Below are 13,509 nucleotides of genomic sequence, written 5' to 3'. Positions count from 1 at the left end.
ACTGAGGCATGGAGATTTAGGATCGTGCAGAAGCTCATGAGGCTGATACGTAGCAGCGCTGGGATGGCCACCTGGGGTTTCCCTCCACCAGACGGGTGGTTTGAGCCCAGGGGGCACTTTAGAAAGCTCCACCGCCAGGCCTCCTGAGCGAACAGGACTGGTGCGGGGCCCAGTGGGAGCTCTGAAAACTGCCCGTGGGCAGAGGCGATCTGGCTTCTCCCTGCAGCAAAAGTCAGGGGAAACCACCGCACCCCCACCCCCTGCACAGGAGCAGGAGGGGGAGGGGGAGGGGGGAGAAGGAGGAGGAACAACTTGGGGTCCACAGGCCGCAGGGCGTGCTGGGGGCATGGGGGGGCATGAGCAGAAGTGCAGAGGTGGGATGTGCTCCTGGGTCAATAGAGGGCTGAGCTCCAAATGGGGGCTTGCCTCGGGCTTTCCTATCCACGCTGCTGGGGATACCCCTTCCCCTGAGCCAAAAGCACGGGCGCGATGTCCACGAGGATGCCAGTCCCTTTCCCTCCTCAGCCCGGGGCCTGGCGGTTTTCCCATCAGAAAGCTCCTCCTGGCTCCTCCTCCTGGAGGGCAGTGGAGGGAAGAGAGGAGCGGGCAAGGCCAGCAGGAAGCAACAAGGGCAAAGGGGAGCAGGCCAGGGTCGAGGAGCCTTCATTTGCGGCTGACCTTGGAGCCTGGCGGACTTGCCTTGCTGTTGGATGGGCGCCCCTCCCCGCCCCCACCGAGCTACAAGCATCCTTTCCCAGAGAATGTCTCACGGAACCGCAAGGCACTTGTCACCAAAGAGTCCTGGTTTTCTAAGTTGGGGAAAGTGCTGTGTACTCTAACTCTTGTGGGAGCCTCCCAGCATCTACGAGCACGTTAAAGGCTCTGAGAAGTCCCACAGCAAAATGCTCCCCAGTTAGTTTTGTCTGATGTAAGTGTGGTCGCTTTGTGACCTCAGAGCCCTTCTCCGTATAACGAGGAACCCTGAGATCATCGTGGAACGTGTCCTGGAGACAGACAGTGGCTGCAGAGGGATCGTGGCTGCTCCCTGGTGTCCCGAGAATGTTTCCCGAGAGAGGTGTGGGGAGTGGAAGTGTCACTGGGATCCTCGGTGCTCAGGCTAATCTTCCAGAAGGGCCCCCTCCCTCAGAGCGCCTTCTCTGAGGAAGCGCTCGGCCTGAGTCCAGGACGGATCTCTCCCTCGCCGACGCTCATCCCCTGTTTGAGGCCCGACCTGGAAGAACAGCAGATTCGGACTCAGGATTTTGTGGCCTCGGGAGCAGCTGGGCTTCGTGGGGAGGAAGATCCTAGCGTGCGGGCACTGGGTGACCTCGGACTCCGTGTCCCGTAGTCTGTAGAATGGGCTCACGGGAAAACCACCCACTGAAGCGAAGGTTAAAGTCACTCTGAAAGTCGGCAGTCCGGACTGCCCAACGGGAGAGAAAACCTTGCTCGAGGTCCTGATAACGATGAGTTTGATCGTACAAGAACCGAACACCGGACAAAGAACCTGGGAAACCATACCAGCATCGGCCGCAAAGACAGGTGTCTACGCATGGAGATGAGACTGACCATTGACGCGAGCCCGTCCGAGGAGAGCAACGTACGTTTATCAAGGAAAACACAGAAAAATACAAAGAAGAAACCAACTCACCCATAATCCCATGACAGGTGGGCACTGCTGTTAGCTTCCGGAATAGCATTTCCTATATTTTAATATTTTTCTTTTACTATATGCGTCACGTTTGTTTTCCAGACAAGATCTCTGTGTACACACGGCCCTTGCAGCCTTCTTTTTGTTTTTTTAATAAAGTCTGTGCCCCATGAGGGACTCGAACTCACAACCCTGAAATCAAGAGTCGCACATGCCACTGCACCGACTGAGCCCAGCCCACATCCTTCATTTCTCAAAAAAACTTACTGAGGTGAAAATCACATAAAATAAAATAACCATTTAAGGCGAGCAAGTCGGGGGCATTTAACGCATTCACGGTGTGTAACCAGCACCCCATCTAATTCCAGAACTTTTCCAGAGTCTTCCTTTGGCACCCGCCGAAGCTGGGTGTACTCTTCCACCAAAGAAAGGGGCTGTTACTTTTTGTTAACGGTGTTACTGAATACTGGCTTTAGTTCCCTGCGCTGCTGGCAGGCTGCCGAGAAGGTCCAGGGCACACCTGTTGTCCGTGTGTCTGTCTGTTCCCCTCCCGCCGCCCAGCGGACTCTGGGAGGGATCCTGACAGCAAGATCCGCCCCTGATGCCCAACGCAGACGCCACCGCCCAGCCGATGGCCCCCCGTGGATGCTCGGAAGCCTCCCCCACACGACAACGGCCTGCAGCCCAGCCTGTCCTCTGTCCCTCCTTTGTCTCTCTGAGCCATTCCTGTTGCAGCCAATCCCCAGGCCCAGGTGACTTTACTCCGAGGCTCCTTTCTGTTGCTCTGCAATTCCTTTCTTCGCATCTCACCCCCGCCCCCCACCATCATCCTGGCCTGGAACACTGCCTTAGGCTCCCCCTGGACTCTGGCCCCCTGTCGCTTGCAGTCCATCTAGAGCTGCGGTTTCAGAGTGCCAGTCTGCTCATGCCAGCCCCACTCCTCCCTCTTGCAACCTTTCCATGACCTCCCATTTTTTTTAGGATAAAGTTCTGATGTGCCTGTAAGGCCTGCCTCCTCCACCATCTCTCCAGCTTCTCTGGGCTCAAGCCTCCTGCATCCTCCTCCGGTTCCTTGCAGGGACCACATTTCCTGCCACCACAGGGCCTTTGCACAGGCTGTTCTCTGCCTGTTGTCTCCTTCCCTTCCATTTCTCCTGGCTAATCCTTGCTCATCTTTCTGGCCTCAGCCGAATCTCCCCCTCCGACAAGAAGCCCTCCCTGACCCCAGACCAGATGTGGAGCTCTTAGTGTATACTCTGATCGCACCTTCTTCTATGCTGGTTTGGTTAATGTCTGTTTTCCCAACCCTGCTGGAAGCATTAGAGGGAAGGGGCCGTAATGAGTAATCAAGAAATATATGTTGAATCAGCCCATGGACAACAATGTAATTAAGAGGACAAAGCTCCTGACACATATTTGCTAAAGTGCTTTCTGGACAGGCGGGAACAGCGTACACGCCCACATTGCCTATGCGGGTGTCAGAGTAGCCACACCTTTACCGTAAATTCTGCCCACGCAGCAAGGCCTCCGTCATCTGACAAGTTCAAGCTCAGGGACAGCACAAGCTGGAGAACAGTCAGCAGCGGACATGCTGAGCCCAGCTGAAGAAGCAAAGATAGTCGACCAGTGTGACCAGGCTCTGCTCGGGACGGAGGACAGGAGCAATCCCCCTGGAGCTGAGTCTGACCCCTCGGGCCTGGGAACCTGGGTGGCATGCCCAGGGAAAGGACTAGCAAGATGTTGACAGAAGACAGAGAAGAAAAGGGGAGCAGAGGCGGCAGAGCTCAGAAGCGGAGGCACAGGTGGTGGCTGGAGCCGAGGCCTCAGGCCTGCAGACGACGCGGGAGGCGCAGCGTGGGCAGCACGCGAAGGCTCACCTCGCTGCACCTGGGCTGGGAAGACCCAGAGCCCAGGACTGCCGACCGGATCTCCACCGGTGCCTCCCTGGGCCAGGCTGCGTCTCTGATGGTCCCAAAGACGTCTGCCTCCCAGTGTTCGGGCAGCCACCTCCGTGATCCGGTCGCGAGATCACGGTTTCTGCCTTTCCAGTGGACTGTCTTCCCTTGATGGACACGTTGCCATGTGGGGAGTCCCACGTGTCAGGAAGCTCGGTTCGACCTGGCGCGGAGCTGAGGCCTTCCGTCTAAGAGCCTCCGAGGAGCTAAATTCTGACAACCACACGGACTTGGATGTGGCCCTTCCCTGTTGGACCTTCAGGGGAACCCCCACCCCAGCCGCCCCTTGACGACCAGCTACGGCCCAGAGCCCAGCCGAGCCACGCACATATTCCTGACCCACAGAAGCCACGGGATGTTAAACCCGTGTCATTTTAAGCCACGACGTTTGTGACAATTGGTTACGCTGTTAACCAATACACTCCCGTGTGCCTTGGCTTCGGCACCACACAGAAGTCTGGAGTGGCTCAAGTGGGAGGGTTACAGTTCAACAACAAGCCCTCCCACGTTCAAGGGGAGGGGACGCCGGGAGGAACACCAAGGTCACAGCGTGGAAGGGGGACGGAGACAGCGCCGTGGCCGTTTTTGGGAAATACGCTCAGACACAGCCTGTCCTTGGGCCACAGCCACTCACAGGCTCACACGTGCAAAGTACACTCACCCACCCCCGCGACCCCTGCCATCTGCCCACGTGTGCTGGGCCCAGGCTCCAGGTGCTGGATGCCACCTAGTCATTGAGGCCACCTGGTGTAGATGGGGGAGGGCGCCTCCAGTCCTAGGCCCCCTGCCTGGGGCTGTTCTCTGAGTCATGCTTCCTCTTTCCTAAGAAAACAGAGTTTGCAACTGAATAGCTTTCTCAGCGCGCTTCCTCCTTTAAAGGGCTGAGTCCAAAAGCCTCTTTTTCATGTTGCCGGATCTTTATTCCGTCTGGTCCAAGCCCAATTCCTTTAAAAGCTTGGGGGCTGCCTATGTGTTCATTTAAAATCCACTCCTTGCATTAAAAACCCTACCCCCCAAACTTTTAAAAAGATGCGTAGACTTGGTGTGTGAAGAGTCGTTTTAGGGTTAGAGGAAAGGGGAGCAGAAGGCACAGAGCGTTCCCATGGACCCCACCCCGCCCCCGGCATCCCCTCTTCCTCACATCTTGCGTTAGAGTGCACCTGTGTTACAACGGATGCGCCGATATCGATACGTGATTATTAACTGAAGTCACAGTTCCCGTTAGGGCTCACTCTTGGTGCCCACACCAGGGGTTTGGACAAATTCGCGATGACAAGGATCGGCCACGGCGGTATCCCACGCAACCCTAAAAATCCCCTGTGTTCCACCTGTCCGCCCTCCCTCCCTCCTGTCTACCCCACAGCAGCCCCTGATTACTGTCGCCATAATTCGGCCTCTTCCAGAATGTCCTTTGGCTGGAATCATACCGTGTGGAGCCTTTTCAGATGGCTGCCTTCACTCCGCACCACAGAACTTCTTGAGATAAGCCCATCTCTGCCTCGTGCGAGGATGGGAAAAGCCCCCGGAAGGCCACCCCTTTAACAGAGAGGGTCTGCAAGGCAAGACCCTCAGAGCGCCTGTGTGTCCGAAACAGTTCACGAAGCACCTTCACGTTTTTCCCTGAGGTCTTCCCAAGGATCTCACAGTCACAGTCTGGACTCTTTGTTCTCAGGCCCTTTCTTACTTTGAGAACCCTTTGCTGGCTGCAGAGACGGTTCTGGCTTTTCCCATTTCCTCCCAATTCCATTTGAAACTCAGATTTAGTTCATCTTTCTCCTTGTCCATTTTATGATAGGCAGAGACTTCTGGCTCCGCCGGGAAAGCCCCTTAGCTAGACGTCAGGTTCGGTCTGTTTGCTACGCCACTGCAGGCACCAGCTTTGCTAAGCTTTCTGCCACGGCTCAGTGAAGGCTTCCTGTCCCCAGGGACAATGGCACGCTTTTTTTTTTTTTTTAAGATTTTATTTATGTATTTGAGAGAGATAGAGCATGCCGGAGTGAGAGGGGGAGAGGCAGAGGCAGAGGGAGAAGCAGGCTTCCGCTGGGCAGGGAGCCTGATGTAGGACTTGATCTCAGGACCCTGGGATCACGACCTGAGCCAAAGGCAGACGCTTCATGGACGGAGCCACCCAGGTGCCCCCAATAGCACTTTCTTTACCCCCTGCCCCACCGGGGTCTCACCAACCTCCTGCAAGGCTCTCAGGCTTCTGCCCACTGCCCACTCCCTGCCAGGGCTGCACCTCTCAGGTTTTAGTGACAGAAACAAGTGAGGCACTTAATATACTTTGTTTTTCTTTCTTTTATTTTTTATGGGAGAGGGGCAGAGGAAAAGGGAGAATCTTAAGTGGGTTCCCGCCCGACACGGGGCTCGATCTCAGGACCCTGAGATCATGACCTGAGCCGAAATCAAGAGTCGGTGGCTTAATCCACTTAGCCCCCCAGGCGCCCCTGTATGTTGCTTTTCTAATCCATACATTTGCCTCACAAGCTACATAAGATACTGTCATTACATTTACAGGAGCGGAAACCGAGACTCAGAGACGTCCTATGGCTTGTCACAAGCCACACAATAAGTGAGGGAGCTGAGTGTTGAAAAGGATTTTTAAAAGGTGGCCAGGGGCCTGGGGACATTGTGTGAAGAAGCAACACGGCAGTGTATGAGTCGGGAACCCTTAAAGGTGTCATTTAGGAAGATCTTGAGCCATGAGACAGTTTGGCACATTCTATTAAGGCAGGTGATTTTGTGGTACGTTTTACCAGAGAGCTGTCCGTATAAAGAATGAAAATAAAAGTTTTGTGCTTAGACGATGAACCTTCATGCATCTCGAAAGCCATGCACTTGTACAGAACACCTCACTGCCCCTCCTTCCCTCCCTCCCTCTCTCGCCCTCCCTCCAGAGTCACGAGAATGCTAGATGTCCAACGTCACCACAACACAGGTGTTCCCGGCTCCTGGGTGCTCGGGTACATGTGGATTATGACCCACAGGCAGAAAGGTGAGCGTCGAGCGAGCGGCCGACCAACCGAGAACATCCCGCGGTCCTCCGCGACTCCAGGGTCCATCTGCTGCAGCGTGATCGGCACCGGGGCGTCTCTGACCTGAGCGGGATCAAAGGAACAAAGCCCACAGTTCGACAGGCTCTTGAGAGGTAGTTGGGCTCTGGGAACCGGAGGCCTCGGTGTCAGGACCGTACCGTGCGTACTGGCACAATCCGAGCAAAGCTTGACCAGAGTGGAATCTGCACACGCGGCAATTAGGGGTGTTGTGCTAGTGCAAGTGACGACTGCGGGTGTGTGTAGGGTGCGCGGCCATCCGGGAATCTACCGACAGCTGCTCATGATTCATTTATAGTCCCAGGCCTGGGGCTGCTCCCCTCCTTCACACCCCTGCCCTGCCTCGGCCTCCCATCCCTAGATAAGCAGCGGGAGGCTGGCCGGGGCAGAGTCCAATGTCTCCTCTGGTCCAGCTGACTCTAACTAGGGGTTGGGGAAGGTCACCTGGCCGGGCAGATTTCTTAAGAAGGGGAGCAGGTGGCAAGGACTCAGCCACCGAGCCACACGTACCTCAGTTCTCATTGACACGAGTTTCCCACTCTGGCAGGAAATAAAAATGCTTCTTGGACCCCTATGGAAAGTAAAGGACGAGAGGGAAAGAGAGCGTTGGAGAAGCTAAGCCTACTTTATCCTGTGTGCTGTTTGGGACGGCGGCCAGGAGCAGGCAGCGTTGAGCCCTGGCTGAGAAGCTGCGTGGAGCTCCTCCCCCACAGCCGTCTTCACCTGGGGGCCTGGGCGGGCAAATCTGGCAGGGCTGGCCGGTGCGTCTCTGAGCGCTCGTGATACATCGCGCCTCCGGCTTCACCACGCCCTTCCCTCTGCCTGGAACAGCCTGCCTCCCCCAACCTTGGCTACCTGGTAGATTCCTACTCATTCTTTAAAACCTTGCTTTGGCACCACCTTAATAAAACTCTGGCATCACCCTCTAGACAAAATGCATCACTTTCTCCTCTGTACGTTAAAAAAAAAGTTTTATTACGGAAAATTTCCTTAAGGATACAAAAGCAGAGAGAACTCTGAACTTTTGCCGGGGAATGCACACTCTCATCGCTGCCTGTATTACGCAGGCTGGAAAGGCGCGTGTCCCTGCGTCTGCTCTTCAGAGCCGCGCACAGTACCTGGCACATAGCGGATAAATGTTTCTCAGATGGAACAGAAATGAGCTGATACAACGCGCCCATTTTACAGATGCGGAAACAGAGCCTCCCCCACCCCCGCTCATCAGAGGAGTCGAGGCCGTCTGTTCTTTTGACTACTAGACAGGCAGACAGGTACCCGGCCCACCCAGTCCTGCCCTGGGCAACTAAGCAGGAGTCGGGCTCCGCCCCCCTCCCCCGGGGCTGGCCCGCTGTGCCACCGCCTCCCGCCGTGGCCAGCGCGCGCGGCCGCTCCCCGCGCTCCCTCCTCCCCCGCCGCGGCCACCTGGGCCCTGGCGCCCGGACTCGGACAGGAAAGGGGCTGCGACGCCCCGGGACCAGCCCTTCGCGCTGGGGGTGGGGGGGTGGGGGCGGTGCGGGCCGCGAGGGCGCCCCCTCCCTCGGACGGGGGGGTGCAGAGCCGGGGCCGCGGGGCCGCGCCAGGTGCAGCGCGGGGCGGGGCCGGGCGCGCACCTCCACGGGCGGGGGCGGGGCCGGGGGCGGGCCGGGGCCGCCCCTCCTCCCGCCCCACCCCGCGCACTCCGGGCCCGGGATTAGCGACCCGGGAGCCCGCGCCCCGCGGCCTCGCCGCCACACTTTCCTGGGAGCGGCGGCCGCGGCGGCACCATGAAGAAGTCGTACTCAGGTGGGCGCCGCGGCCGGAGCGGGGAGGGGTCGGTGTCCCGGGACGAGCCCTTCTTACCTGAGCCGAGGTGGTGGTGGGTGGGGACGGCGCGGGCCGTTGCACTCCCGCGCAGGCTCCCGCGCGTGGGCCGTTCGCTCCCGGCCGGCGTTCGCAGCCCCCTCCCCCGGACCGGGATGCAGGGCCCTCCGGGCGGTGAGCCCCTCGACGGACTTGGCGCTGCCCTTTGCTCCCAGGCCGCGGGGCCCGCGCGCCCATCAGGGACCACCCGGGCGGGGGTCGGGGTCGGGGGGGTCGGGGTCGGGGGAGTCCTGGCGCTCGAGGCCTCTGACCCCCGCACTGCTGGCTGGGCTCCCGACCTTGCCCAGGGTCCCCCGCCGCCGTCAGCCACTGCTCGCTCAGGTGCCCGGGGGGGCCGCCGGGGGGGGGGGCGCTGCCCTAGGCTGGCCAAACGTACTTCCTGCTCGCCCTCCTTGCCCCTTGCGTCCTCTCGGGCTCTCCGGCCGCCGCCGGTCCCGGTGTGCGGAGACGTGTGTTTGCAGGGGGTGGTGGGCTGGAGGATTTCCTGGGGCTCGGCCTCCAGGGCTGGTGGTCCAGGCCGCAGCATCCTTTCTTCAGATGAACTGTTCGTTAGCCCTCTAACCCGGTGGGGCACGGGAAGTTCGCCAAATGGGACCATTCAGCAAGGCCCGGGCTTAGTACCACGGGTTTATGCGGTGGGTCTCCGAGTGCGCTCCCCCCCCCCCCCGCCGCCGTGTGGTGACATCCTAACTCCACCGGCAGGTCTGCCCTCACACAGGTGGGGGAGGCCTCACCGCTCCCATCACTCTGAAGTTCCATTTCACAGGTGGGCAAACTGAGGCCACAAGCATAGAAGGGCAGACAAGGGTAACCTAGATCTCTCTGTCCTTTTTCCTTTCTTCTTTTTTTCTTTGTGGTTACCCCCAGGGGATCCTGGCAGGATCTGTTGTCTTCCTCAGTTCTCAAATAAGTGGCATCTCCTCTTTTGCTCACCTTGCAAACTGTGTTCCTCCCCTTAATCTATTTGCACATGAAGTTTTCTGCCAAGGACTCATGAACTGATTTTTACTGATAAGAGGACGGCATCATGGGACTTAGTTGGAGCTGAAGAGGCCATTCAGGCCAACCCCCTGCCTTTGGGCCATTCGCAGTCTCCTGTTTTCCACATTCAGGAACTGAAATGAGTAATAAAGAATAACTTGTCTCAAAGAGGGTTACTCAGAACTTCCTTTAAAATACCCTTCTGGGTCAGTGGCTTAGAATTTCAACCTATACCCCCTTGTTGCAAACAGCACGGCCCTTCAGACACCCCCAGCACAGCCCTATCTTGGGAGCGTGGGCGAGTTGATGTAATGGTGGGGGAGGTGGGGGCTTCCAGGTGGCATATGCTGGGGTTTGGCGCTTGGCCTCCCTTCCTCCCCAGCATGCTCCAAATACTTGAGATGGTTGTGGGCATTGCTGCTGTGTGCGGCCCTCTCCCTGGGATGGCCAGCCCAGTGCAGCCCAGGGAGCTCTGTTGGCTCTCGCCCTACGCTCCTTGCACTTCACCTCCTGCTGGTGGGTCTGGACAGTGGGGGTGATATGGGTCCTGCCAGGTCATAGGTCCTTGGCCTTTTCCCGGAGAGACTTTGAGACCCTCCTCCGTGGATGCCAGAGGGCCCCTGAAGCAGGCTTGGGCTCCTCTCCTCCATGCCTTCTCTCCCTCCCCCCAGGTAAATTAAAAAAAAAAGATGACGCTTTGTGTAATAAATGGAAGTAGGGTTTATGGGGTGAGTGGGAACCAGCTCTTGTAAAGGCAGCCTCCAAGGCTCCTGTGTTTACCTAACGGGGCGGAGCCCTGGAGGATGGGAGCAGGGAGGGTTTGGACCACTTCCCGTTTGTTCCCCTGCTGGCAGAGGTCCAACATGGGCTGGGTCCCTCTGCTGTAGTTGTGTGCGATCGGACTGGAGGGGCCTGGCCCAGGGGCAGGCTGGCCTCTTGGCCTCATTGGGAGCATGCTCCGGTTCCCCTGGTGTGCCCTGTTCCGGAGGGGTGCTCTGCAGAAGTCAGACTGAGCCCTATATAGCACCAATGCTATGACATGAAGGAGAGCCCAAACGGTGTTAAAAATCCACTCCCCCCCCGCCCCTAGCCCCATTGTTTAAAATGCAAGGACAGCCAAGAAGCCTTTTCTTTTCTGCCTGGACTGAGTGGGATCACTGCTCTGGACCTATTTATGGGCTCGGAAAGAGATCGAATGATTATAATGGGGTCCTCTGTAGAGCTGGTTTTGAGCACTCATGAGTCTGTGAAACGGGGAAAGTTTTTAAGCTGTGCCCTGGGGCAGACCCCAAGTATCTCGGGTCTGTGCGCATTCACTGGACACACGCCATGCGCTGGGCACGTCCCGCCAGGGCCGTGAGTGTACAAAGATGCTGAACAGACGGGGGTCCCTGCTGCATGCTTACAGGGGAGACAAGAAGCAGGGGAGACACCAGCTGAATGACACCCACGCTCCCCCGACCTGAGCCACAGGCTGCACGTGCCGAATGCCCTGGAAGGAGGGACCACGGCTGTGACGGGAGGTTTGAGTAGGAGGCAAGATGGAACTGGGCCTTGACAAATGGGAGGTGGGGAGTAGGTGGAGAATAAGAAAGGGCTTTCCAGGTGGGGGCTGCAGGCCGCAGCTCCAGGCTGTTCCCGGATGCACCTGACCTGCTGGTCTGTGGGGTGGGGCTGGCATCGGTCCGCAGGCGGCGTGGGCTCCAGAAGCCCATCCCAGGCTGGTGCCGCGTCACAGGGGCAGGGCACGTGATCTCGCTTCACTTGTTGAACAGGGCTGGTGCTGATTCGTTGTGACAATTGCACGAGCCCCTGCACAGAAAGGCCTAGAAACGCCTGCCCTGCGCCTCTGTGGCCGCCATCATCCCTGTCATTCTTACCAGCAGCGGGAAGGCCGAGAAGGCCGTGGGTTCCTGCCCTTTCCTAGGAAGCCCGGGAGCTGCCCGGTCCTCCCTGCACCCTCTGCTGCTCCGGAGGCCAGGAGTGAGGCCCAGGCTTCTCCCTCAGCCCCTCGGCCTTGGAGCCGGCTGCGGTCTGCGCCCCTCCGATTTTCCGGTGTTCTGAGTTTGGGGCTTCTCACTGCACGCCGGGTCGCGTGGACCTGGCCTTTCAGTGTCCCTAGCTCCCCTGGGAACCCTCATGGGCCTAGGCTCTTACCTGAGGCCCCCAAACCCCAGAAATGGGGAGCAGGGGGGTGGGGGTTGGTCTGTGGGTGCATTTGGGAATTAGTCTGAGATTTTATGTGGCTTTCAGGATATTCACAAAGGGATACCTGGCCTACCAGAGGTTGAAAAGACCTGGGTAGATCCAGAGGCCTGGGTAGGAGGCTGGACCCCAGAGGAAGGGCCTGAGAGAGATTATGTCTGCAGCTGGCCCCTGGAAAACCAGGCCTTCCTCACCCAGTGCCCTAGGAGCTGACTTATGGGAAGGGAGAGGAACCTCCCAGAACACTTCCCCAGTGAGCTAACCCTGGGTTGCCGGGTGAGCGCGGGCAAGGGGCTAAGGCAGGGTTCTTCCTCTTCTCTGTCCCGGCCCCTCGCTCCACCCGGTCCTCACGGACCCTTGTCTCCTCGAGTCCAAGCCTGTTTGCTCCGGCTCCTTCGGGGACCCCTGGCAGAGAGAAAGAGCTACCTTGTGCAGTTAGGCTATGGCTCCGTGGACTTGTGCCCAGGACCGTGGGACTCATGGATCCCGAAGCCCCCCAGTCATGAGCAAGCTGGCCGAGCCGGAGACCTGGGGCCATGGCTCTTGCTGGCCTGTTGCAGAGGTGGGAAGGCACACTCAGGCACGGGTGATCTGCCTGCTCGCCCTTCTGGCCTCACCCCCCCCCCCCCGCCCCGCGCCCCCAGTCATCTGCCCGGCAGCACCTGGCCAGCCAGCCTGGAGGGTTCTTGGTCCTTGGCATGCACCTGAGTCTGAGGCAGCCCACCTTCTTCCTGAAGATCCGCCCCCAGTTCAAGGAGTCAGGACGGGGGCAGAGGGGACATGAGATCGCCCCTCCGGAGCAGAGGCCAAGAGCCCGTGAACCAGGTGGACATGCTCAGAGCTCCCAGGAGGGGGTCAGCCCAAGGCTTCTCACCTGAGGACCTGGGAACCCCGCTAGCGGGAAGAAGGCTCTCCCTGCCCCCCCCAATCCCTTGGGCAGCCCTCTGAGACTCTCCTGCCCATCCCAGGCTGCCCCACGGGGAGGGGGCCTGGCGCTGGGACCTTGTTTCCGCACTGCTGTTTGTCCGTGGGCAGTGTTGTGTGGGCCGTGCAGTTTGTCTAAGATGTGCTCGATAAGGAAGGCCCAGCGCACAGCGGCGCAGGGCCCAGCCCCGGGCGAGGAGCGCCAGTTCCTGGGCGGATCCGGCTGCTGGCCTTGGGGGAGGGAGGGCTGGAGAGAGAGGCCCCAGGCCCCAGGGGTGTGAGCCTCTGTGGGGGGAGGGAGGTGACTGTGCTGGGTTCCTGGCTCTCTGTTGGAGCTATTATCTTGGAAGGCCCAGCTCGAGGCGTGGCCTGCGGATCTGGGGGGATCTGTGGGTGTGAGTGGGGGTGCAGCCCCCCTAGTGACCTGTTCAGAGCACAGGAGGGACGGGGGCTGAGCTGTGGGGTGCCTGTCTCCCCAAGCTTCCTGGCCTGTTTTGACTCTCCCTGTGGGTTCAGTCGCTCATTCCCAGAAGCGTCTGCTGGGCGCTGCCGCGTGCCAGGCTCCAAGCGTCCTTCCTGCTCCCTGGTGGCTCTCATTGCCACTCTGGAAGGGTAGCCTGGCCTTGGGTCTCCAAGGTTGAGTGGGGCATTCTGCTCCCAGCTCGGTTTCGCTGGGCCTTATCTCCCTGTCCCCGCGCGGGGCCCAGGTCCATTGCAGCCCATGTGAAGGGGGGCATTGAGCTGCTTCCCACAGAGGGGGCGTCGGCTCCCAGGCGTCTTGCTGTCAGTGGCCTTCTGGAAGCCCTGCAACAACTGAGCTTTGTCCCCGGCCTAATCTGACCTGGTTCTCTGAAGCGTGACTGCTGGCAGCCTGCAGGCC

General features: G+C 59.0%; 1 protein-coding gene across 1 annotated transcript in view; it reads left to right on the top strand.

Moving 5' to 3' along the window:
• The first annotated feature begins 8,344 nt into the window (after positions 1 to 8,344).
• The window catches only part of SEPTIN9 (septin 9), a 150,908-nt gene continuing 145,743 nt past the window's right edge, over positions 8,345 to 13,509 (top strand). The window contains exon 1 of the mRNA XM_057317849.1: positions 8,345 to 8,441. Within this exon, the coding sequence (XP_057173832.1) occupies positions 8,423 to 8,441 (19 nt within the window). The 5' untranslated portion in view covers positions 8,345 to 8,422. The remainder of the gene's footprint in view (positions 8,442 to 13,509) is intronic.

Source organism: Ursus arctos, unplaced genomic scaffold, assembly GCF_023065955.2.
Source record: "Ursus arctos isolate Adak ecotype North America unplaced genomic scaffold, UrsArc2.0 scaffold_24, whole genome shotgun sequence".
NCBI classification, from domain to species: domain Eukaryota; kingdom Metazoa; phylum Chordata; class Mammalia; order Carnivora; family Ursidae; genus Ursus; species Ursus arctos.
The sequence above is the reverse complement of the archived record's forward strand: the minus strand, read 5'-3'. Positions and strand labels throughout refer to the sequence as shown.